The sequence below is a fragment of the Montipora foliosa genome, chromosome 7, assembly GCF_036669935.1.
Source record: "Montipora foliosa isolate CH-2021 chromosome 7, ASM3666993v2, whole genome shotgun sequence".
Taxonomy (NCBI): domain Eukaryota; kingdom Metazoa; phylum Cnidaria; class Anthozoa; order Scleractinia; family Acroporidae; genus Montipora; species Montipora foliosa.
Window position 1 is genome coordinate 9,706,787 of NC_090875.1, and position 10,000 is coordinate 9,716,786.

At 39.1% G+C, this 10,000-nt stretch overlaps 2 protein-coding genes across 2 annotated transcripts in view; both read right to left on the minus strand.

Annotated features, from left to right (window-relative positions):
- LOC138010793 (dihydroxy-acid dehydratase-like) overlaps nt 1–5,875 on the minus strand; it is a 40,518-nt gene extending 34,643 nt beyond the window's left edge. The window contains exons 1-6 of the mRNA XM_068857770.1: nt 5,764–5,875; nt 3,463–3,715; nt 3,253–3,341; nt 3,124–3,162; nt 1,710–1,829; nt 543–605 (exon numbers count right to left, since the gene is read on the minus strand). Of these exons, the coding sequence (XP_068713871.1) occupies nt 543–605; nt 1,710–1,829; nt 3,124–3,156 (216 nt within the window). The 5' untranslated portion in view covers nt 3,157–3,162; nt 3,253–3,341; nt 3,463–3,715; nt 5,764–5,875. The remainder of the gene's footprint in view (nt 1–542; nt 606–1,709; nt 1,830–3,123; nt 3,163–3,252; nt 3,342–3,462; nt 3,716–5,763) is intronic.
- Nucleotides 5,876–6,063: 188 nt separating this feature from the next.
- LOC138010792 (neuropeptide FF receptor 2-like) lies at nt 6,064–8,046 on the minus strand. The gene is made up of 3 exons (XM_068857769.1): nt 7,899–8,046; nt 7,617–7,764; nt 6,064–7,476 (listed from the first exon to the last, which is right to left on the minus strand). Exon 3 carries the CDS (start codon nt 7,271–7,273, stop codon nt 6,092–6,094), a length of 1,182 nt encoding a protein of 393 aa, XP_068713870.1. The 5' UTR covers nt 7,274–7,476; nt 7,617–7,764; nt 7,899–8,046; the 3' UTR covers nt 6,064–6,091.
- Nucleotides 8,047–10,000: the final 1,954 nt, after the last annotated feature.

Genomic DNA, 10,000 nt, shown 5'->3' on the forward strand with positions numbered 1-10,000 from the left:
TGATGGGAAGGAGGTCAAGCAAAAAAAAGAAATTCTGACAGGGGAGGGTCCCACGATTTCTCAAGAAAGATCACAGAAATAGCATCAGCCCCTCCCCTAATGTATAAAAAATGGACGGCCCCCAAGTCAAAGGGACTTGGCCGAGAGCATGACGTACAGATACAATTTTAAACTCAAAGACACACTATGAAAGGGGTCGCTTCACTCTGCTTGAATGAATTCATTCATTAAGTACGACTGGTAATCCAACATGGCGATCAGCAAACAACATCGAGACGGAACCCTTAAAAATATTTCCAGGGCGAAACAAGGGACTTTGCATTTTAAAACAAGAGCGACAGATAACACCTTATAACATGTTGTGGACATAATAATTCCCTTAAAGAGCTTTATTACGTTGCAAGAATTAATACAGAGCTTTGTATTGAGTCCACGGTTCGTTGACAAATTATCTGCATCTGCCTAAGGTACATGTAGCACGTCTCTATAGTGCGCCTTCGTGTTTAAGCTTTAAGTACACTTAATTTATCAGTCAGTTTCACCTTCAATATGATGATGTGCCTTCCCGCAGGTGCCAGTGGAGATGACAAAGGGAATATGATATCCTAAATCAAAACGGCAATATATATTATGGTAACTAATTACACACATCTTCAAATCCACTCTTGATCCTCGCATTCTGATTGGCTCTTCACATTGTACTTTACACACCAATTGCACTGTTTTTCTCTAAATCACATCTTTCTTTAGCCCACCAAGATGTAAGTTTCCGGTCTTTCCTTTTTAAAAACCGGGTTTTCTCACAAATGAAAGAAAAATAAATCTCAATTTTGACAAAAAAGTGAGAATTCCAAATGGATGCAATAAAGAAGTAATTAACTTCGATTTGCCAAGTTTGGTTTGAAATCAAACTTGCGATTCAAATCGGATTGCACTACGCCGTTGTTCTATTTTGAAATCAAACGCATGATTTGTACATTCAGAACAAATCGTATTACTCTTGGTTCAGTAATTGTCCCATGATCACCTTCTTTTGAGGAATTTCATCTTAACGAAGGCAAAGGAGTTTGTGACCTTACTGGGAATCAGCATTTTGCGCACGAGCAACTGGTCTTAAATCCCGAAATTTATTCGGGCCTAAAAATTCATTTTTGAACCTATGATCAATGCTTAATTTTCTAAAAAGCTAGCCTCTAAACATGTTTTTAAGACAACAAAAAGAAAAATGAATGGAAAATTCTAAAGTAACTTTTTCCCCCAAACGAATATTGGCCTCCTAAAATAAAATTTAAAGAACTAGGACATCAATTCGCGAAACATTTTTGCTTTAGCCTACCATCAAAACGCTTCTGTAAATTCAAAGCATCTCCAGCTGTCTGCTTAGCAATGGAAAGCAAAATATAAAAAAAACCCATCATTTTTACAGGATGAGGTACAGGCAAACAACGTGAAGGAAAGGCACATTAACTCAAAGTAAAACAATAAACTTAGCCGGCACTTCAATGATCTGTATAAACTGGCCTAATTGTGGTGGGCTTTCTTCCCCTTTTTTTAACTCTGTATTACCGAATTAAGTAAAATAATAAATCAGTGAAACTTAGCAGACAACCCTGGTTCCTGTAGTGTTATTTCATATTCGTGAAGGAAACCACTATAAAGAAGTTTATAAGGAAAGGCTAACTAGCTAATCATAAAACAACAAAACTAGCCTGCGCTCCTAATTCAGACAACCCAGGTACTTGTTGGAGATTCTCAGCCATTGTTTTTTCATTTACTGTTAGTTCGTCTCCGTCAAGGAAGCCATTGTAGAGAAGTTCCTTCAACACAATCTAAAAAGAAAAAAATTAAGATTAACAAAAGAAAGAGAGGATTCATATTGATAAGAGAGAGGTGGGGAGAGTCAGGGAAGGAAACATTGATGTAAGGAGGGAAGAAAAGATTGGGTGGATGAAAGGACTGATGAATGGATCACGGATGGGATGGATAGAGGAATGAACCGATTTTAGATGATTGAATCAGTTGACCCTGGTGGCGATTTGTCCAAAAATGTTGGATAATGAGACAAACGTTCAAACGGCATTTGTATGGCAAAAATAAAAAATAAAAAAATAAAATAATAAATAAATTAATTAAAATAAAATAAAATCACTCTGAGGTTTTGAGGAAAAATCGCATGCAGACACTTATTGGAAAGACAGTGTGACCCAGTGATTTGGGCATTTGCCTTGCACAACATGCCTGTTTTAGCGGTTGATGAAAATCTTACAACAACTTCTATTACTAAGGAATCACCTTAAGCAATAGACCGTTTTCAAATTCTCACGGCTGGACTGGATCTAACATGAAATGGAGGCTTATGCGGGCAAATTAATTTGTGTGTGAAAAGATTTGCCCACATTTGCCTTCACTTCATGCTAGATCCAGTCCAGCCGTGAGAATTTGAAAATGGTCTATTGTCTTTTTATAGACACCTGAAAAGTTCAGGTGGCTTTAACAGGATTCCATCCCATGACCTATGCGTTGCCGGTGCAATGCTCTACCAACTGAGCTATGAAGCCACTCAATTGGGAGCAGGTGAATTTGTTGGGCTCAATTGGGAACCCCTTGAAAGGATTTGGTGTATGATGACCAGATGAATGGAATCAGTACGGGTTATAGATGAAAGGTAGAAGTGATGCCCGCAGACCAGTGAGACACTTTGTCAATTCAGAACAAAGATAAATGGCCTAGATCTCCAGGAGTCCTAATAAGAATGTATATAAAGCTTGCAGCATGTGGGAGCGTGTATTGAAAGGAACAGTTCAAGTAAGTCATGATAGCATTAGGAAATTCAAGTGTAAGACGGTGCTAATTGGCTTATATTTGCAAAGCGCAGTGGGAATTCGGGACTACCAGTGTCACGGGATTCAAGCGGGAATCCAGCTTGGATTACCCGCAAATTCAACGTCCTTCATACTCCATGACACCGTCTTGATGAAAGAGTTTTAAGGTTGTAATAACACTTTCTGCCTTTAAGAAGATGCACAGAAACATAGAAGGGTCGGGTGATGGCGCTTCTTACACACAAAAGATAAAGAAAAAAAAAAAAATTCACAAGGAGAAAAAAGCAAAGGATGCACTCACCGGGAGACCTCCAATCTTGTCCAAATCGACCATTTGATACTAAGGCAACAGACGGACGCAATTCAAAATTATAGCTCAAAGCATATTTCAAATTTGAATACATTAATAATGAAAATAGCATCAACTTACGTACTTTGCCGTGAGGTTTGAGATTTGCTATCAATGGAACCTTGCCTCCAATTTTGTTAAAATCATCAATGGAAAAGTCAACTTCAGATCTAAGTATCATAAACAAAATATTTCCATTCATTTGCGGGGCCAGAAACTCACCATCTCCTTTATAATGAAAATGATTTTTGTACAAAAAGTATACAGGGATGAGATCCCTTGACCACATACCTGAAAGGCCTGATTTCTGCGAGTCTCCTATAAGTTTAATGTTAGGGCCTCCAAGCCTAGCGCCTGTTTCTCGAACGTTTTGGTAACTTTATTGGGCCGGACAAACCAATCGGCCCATTTAAGAAAGTTGGTCGTCCAGCAACTTTTTCCATTGCTCACGATTTACTTACTCGTGAGCGAGAGCTATTAAGTGAAGAACTCCATTTGTCGATCCAACCAATGCATACATAACCGTCACGGCATTCTCAAAAGCCTGTGGATATGAAAGAAAACAAAAAAAGAATAAAAAATAAGTTACTGTACATGGTGGTAAACGTAGAAGTGATCATCGCACTTAACTAGACAATAGCCCTTTTCACGGTTAGTTTTTCTCATTTGCATTACAATGAAATCTAACGTGGGTCCGAGGCAATTTCAGGTTTAAAACTGGCTGGCTCTTAATAACTCTAATGCCGATTATATTGCTTCTTCGCGGTTTTATTCTTAGCAGGCATTTTTCTTAGAAAAGGTGAATAATGGTGGTATAATAACTCTGATATTTCTTTTAGCCGTTAACGCCTTTGTTGTTAAAAGAGACTGTGTCAGCTGGGGCACATGTGCTTCTGGTACTAACAGGAACCCATGACCCGGAACCTACAACTCCCATACTGGGCCTATGTCACGGCATTTTTACAGACCGATCTATTTTTGGACTACCTTTTCCGAAAGAAAACAAAGGCAGTTCCGGCTCGGTGACCCTGTGACGTCAGGTTAGTTTCTTGTGATTGGTCATCAGTCTCCTGCGGGAGTCTCATTCGCGGGAAATTCAATCTAAAAATAAATCAGTCTGTGAAAACGCCGTGACACGAACACAATGGAGTTGTAGCCTCCGGGTCATGGGTTCCTGGTACAAATTACTATGTTATGATCTTAGATATTAGGTAATAAATGGTTTTGAATGCTTGCGACTTACTGAAATCTGAATGTTTAATTAACAGTTATTCTTCGAAATCGCGCCAGTCTTTACAACATGTCACTGAATGAAATTCTATCGCTTTTCTTGCCGCCAACACGCACGCCTGGTGGCGCATGCTCTGCTGACAATAGTCACAGAGGAGTCCTGGATACTGAATGAATTCGGACAGGTTTTGACGAGCAAATTCCATTTGTATATGTTACGTGTGGACATGAAAATGTTTGAATCCCCAGAGAAAAAGTTGCGGATTAAAAAATATCCGGATGCGTGTGGAGTCAACCATAAACTCCGCTAAGCAATAACATCACCGGTTAAACATGGAGAGGAAAATAATCTTATTGCACGTGCAGCACGCACGAGGTTTTGACGTGAGCAGCCAAATGTGAATACAAGGAGCCGACACAATCTGTTTGTGTAACGATTTGTTGATTTTGTGATAAATGTATTGGGTTCACCGTTTGCTTCTTCTGTAGCGATATATCATAAATATGTCCATAGACTAATGTTAAATGAACGTTGTATTGCCTTACCTGCGGTGTACTGTCGTTCTTTTGTATCAGAAGTTGTATTTTCAGCGATTCTGATTTGCTTAGAGGGCTAGCTCTGGGCCGTTTGAACGAATGAGAACAAGCGTGAATCATTGGACCATTCTTCTGCGAAGTTTGAAAGCGAAGGAATGTGATTTTCTTAGGAAAAATTGCCCTGGGGCTGGAACTGTTCCAAAATTACCTCCCACCCTTGTCCCTCTATTGAGAGGCACAGTAAACAGCGAACTAGAAATCTTCGAAATCGCTGAAAATACAACTTCTGAGGCAAAAGAGCGACAACACACCGCAGGTAAGGCAATACAACCCTTATTTAAAATTGGTCCATGCACATATTTATCGATATATCACTTTAGAAGAAGCAAACAGTGAATTCAGTACATTTATTGTAAAATTTCAAACGGTTACACTGACAGATTGCGTGAGCTCCCTGTAACGTGAATGATTTCATCCTCTGTTTTTACTCTGAAACCACTCATACCAATTTATTTTTAGGATGTACGACGTGAAAGAGGTGAATGAATAGCCCTTTTCACGGTTAGCTTTTCTCATTTGCATTACAATGTAATCTAACTTGGGTGCGAGGCAATTTCGGGTTAAAACTACAAAATAGCCCGAAATTGCCTCAAATACATGCTAGATTATATTGTAATGCAAATGAGAAAAACTAACCGTGAAAAGGGCTATTGCGAAAGTTCTATTTTGAAGTGAAGTTTCAGTCGACGTCGCCGTCGAAGATCTTAATTTGTGAGAAAGACTTAGTACGACCTTAACTTCTCAGTTAATCGCGCTAATAATTACATCTGAATCCACATTAAAATTGCTGCAGCAGTGTTCTCGTCACACATTAGTTCCTTTATACTAAAGATCGCACTCTCTTTGGTTGACGTAATCGATCCCATTTTGTTCATTTATCCTATTCCTTGCACCACTTCCCGTTCCACTTCGTAGATAAACGCTTTGACTTGGGTGTCGCAAAGTTCCACGAATATAAGAGCTTAGTTTGGACGAGCTGGTGAAGGACACACGCATTGAGTGTGACTTCTCAGTTAATCGCGCTAATAATTACATCTGAATCCACATTAAAATTGCTGCAGCAGTGTTCTCGTCACACATTAGTTCCTTTATACTAAAGATCGCACTCTCTTTGGTTGACGTAATCGATCCCATTTTGTTCCTTTATCCTATTCCTTGCACCACTTCCCGTTCCACTTCGTAGATAAACGCTTTGACTTGGGTGTCGCAAAGTTCCACGAATATAAGAGCTTAGTTTGGACGAGCTGGTGAAGGACACACGTATTGAGAACATCCTCTTTTGCCGATCACTTCCGCTTTCATCTCTGTCTTGATCAGATCCTCTGATGAAGCCTTTAAAGCCGTTTCTACAGCGAGCTTGAAGAGTCCCAAATATAAACGGGTTTATACAACTATTAGCGTAAACTAAGATATTTGCAAACACTATCACATCAAAGAAGTATTCCGACTCGAAACCTTTTCCGTAATCATGCCAGAGCCACATGATGTGGTTAGGCAACATGCACAGCGCAAACGCGACAACAGCCGTCACAAAAATTTTCACGATGCGCACATTGCGATGTGCACGAGTCCTCAACATTTGTTTTCCAATTAGACTTCGTTCAGAGTGCGCAACAACTACTTTGATTTTTTTTATATCTCTGTAGAGCTTTCTACCGATCCTAATATAAGCGACTGTAATGCCACAAAGTGGGCAAAGGTATAGCATGGTAAATACACCCGTCGTGTAAGCCTTAGCGTAATTTGGTCCGGGCCAGTCCTCCAAACAAGAGACACCATCGTTGCCAAGTATAGAGATATAAGGAAAAACAAGGAGGGTACTACCCAAGCAAATGACCACGATCACGATAATTGCTTTTCTTCCCTTCATCCGAGGTTTCAGTGGGTACATAATAGCTCGATGGCGCTCCAGGCTCATTGCTAACAACGTTGATACCGAAACTGCCATGAGGATTGTCTGGAGAGGATAAACAATCTTGCACAAGAACGAACCAAATGGCCAGTATCCTGATAAACGCTCAATAATGTCGAGCGGAATACTTATAATACTGGCGGCCAAGTCAGTTATTGCCAGGTTTAGAATGAAATACTCACTTGTTTTCCTTTTTTTTCGACTGAGAATGGCTAAGCAGATTAGAGCATTTCCAACTGAACCGACGAGGATTATAATAAAATAGAATAACAATTGCAGGATCATCACGACTTTTGACGTTTTTTGATCGACTGTTTCTGTGCCATTTTTTGAAATGTTTCCAGATACCATCGAGGTGTCCATGTCTCTTCTCGAAAACGTCGCGAATACTTCACAACAAGTGTAAGAAACTTTCTGAGTAGGGAAAAGAGTTAAAACGCAGTTTCGAGGACTTCATGTACTTAATTCAGCCAAATATTAATACACCTGCCCTTTCATCGTAAAGGCGTAGTGTTTGATCTCGGAGAATATTTGATGGAGGCAGGCTGCTTTAGCTCCTTTGATTCCTAAAACAGAAAAAAAAAATGTTGTCTTAGCTTTGCCTATATAAACAGTGTAAGACATGTGTCGGAACTATTGATCTTGTATGTCCGATGGAGAACAGTCAATTTCTCGGCATGTTTTACCACTGTTGAGAAAATCTTACCAACTTTTGAAAGGTAGAAGGTGATGTAGCCTTATGTCATTTTTATAACCTGAATATAAGGAATGTAATGCCTTTTTCCTCCAACAGAGTTGTGTGCGTCTGTACGTGTGTCTCCCGGCCAACACAGATCTTGTTACCGTGTTCGTGACTGCAATAAATGGAAACGTGCATATCTGAGTAATTATTTCTGTGTTATATCGAAGCAGTCACAACAAACGTGCATTAGGCCCTTTTTGCAGCCACAAAGAATTAATGTTTATTGCATTTAATTTTCAAAATTACCTCATCGCCATTAATAGCTGTTGTACTGAACTCTCTGCACACAGACAATCGCTCAGGTCGAACATTCTGAGCTTTGGTTTTCCGTTCATTTGCAGTTTCAAAGCAAGGGAAAGTCATTTGGCTTGGTAGTCAAAGCTACATGTTTTATGTCTTGATAATCCCAATATTGTCACCCGGACAATAAATTAATTCACGTTGGACGTTTTGACGTATCAATGGAAACTTCTCAAAGACAATATTTTGAAACGACATGACCTGCCTTCCCAAATTGCTGCCCCTGACATAAGAACAGACAGTTCCCTTCGTGAAAACGGTAATTATGATACACCAAATGAATTTTGAATTTCCAATCCAGCTGTGATAAGTGAAAAAACAAATTTTCTGAACAATTTGAAGATAAAGCATTTCGATAAAAATGATTTTAAAAAAGCGATGAAGTTTGGATGTTAACTTAAGGACGTTAGTGGCCATTGCTACTGCGCATCCTTACAGCGCACGCAAATTCACATGCCACGTCATGCATCGAGCGGACGGGCTAAGTACTAAAATGAACAATGATAGGACAGAGGCCATTGCTATTGCTTTGCTTGGATTTAACGATCTTGCATGTTCGGTGACCTCTACCTTTCTTTTCAAAAACAGATTTTATTTACAATTATCTCCACATTGTCCAAAAATGAACAGAAAATCAATGTGGGAAGTGAAAAAAATTTCAAGATTTCTGTCCTCGGAACACGGAATCCTGCCATCTTGCGGCTGCTAAATGCGAACTTGTTCTTTAAGGAACCTCAACTAATTCACATAATGGGTCCTCTTAAACGAAGCTTGGTAGAGGACATTTCACTTCAAAGATGTAACTGCAATAGACACTGTGGCCTTATTCGATAAAGAAGCCGGATTTTTTCAGATTTACGGTGTTCTTCCGGGCAAGTTCTTTCCAAAACGAAGTCGGTGACCCCCCCCCCTCACCCCCCACTAACTCATCGTCTTTCAATAGTAAAATTTGCAGAAAAAAATCAATTTTAGAAAATTTTCGCGCGAACGTCCTTAATTTTTAGTCAAACCTGATGAATTAAAGCTTTCCGCATCTGAATGTTGCAAAGAAGACGACATCAATAAAGAAGTGAGAATTGCGAACAACATAAAAATGCATTTAAGATATTTTTCATGAATCAGTATTTAGCAAGTGCTAATTAGCCAATAAAAAATACCATAATACTCTTTGTTTGTCCCTCCAAAATGTTGCATAAACATTGGACTATTATAAGTCCTGAGAGAAAATAAAAACAATGTTTAGGCAATATTTTTGAGGGACAAACAAAGAGTAGTATGGTATTTAACTATATTGGCCCACGGTCGCTAGCATAGAACTTCTATGATAGGTGCTACATACTACCTTAACATCCTACTGTCTCATAAAACTCGACGTTGTAGTCTAACAGGGCATTTTCGAGTCGATGCCTGACTCCTTTTAGATTCAAAACGAATCAAGTGCAAATTTTTTCTTATAAAAATTAGTTTTCATTCATATGTAAAGAAGAACTAATTACTATCACAAAAACCTCGCACTTAGACTACCTTTGAAGAGGAGGCAGACGTCAACTCGGAAATGGACAATTGTAATTAGTAGATTGTCAGGAATCGGCCATCTTAGTTGCCCACATACTCAAGAACAATCTTTGTATGTGAATGATAGATACGAGAAACGAAGGACAAAAACAAACATTTCCTACAAAAAAACAAAAAAAACAAAAAAAAGAAACATTTAATCTGTTGATTGATTAAAGTTAAGGAAGTGTGAAATTTCCCCTTAGAATACTCGTATCCGTCACCCGATTACTGTCGATTGAAGGGTAACCTTTAAATCTCCCCAACACGATGCTTACGCACGTGTTATGACTACCACCGACCCTTGTGAGTCGGTCTGTCGATAAGATCTGTTTGACTTAAATACAGCCCTGTTAGCTTTAGCGTGCTTCCTAGTTGAACGAATCATCTCCGCCGGTTCGCCACGACAATCGTGCATTTATTTCGAATTTTGGAATAAAGGGAATAACTTTAAATTGGTTGGCGACAGATTCTTTATTCATAGGGTATATTAC

Excerpts from the sequence above, each read along its gene's own strand:
- LOC138010792 (XM_068857769.1), bottom strand. The coding sequence starts at position 7,273 with ATGGACACCTCGATGGTATCTGGAAACATTTCAAAAAATGGCACAGAA.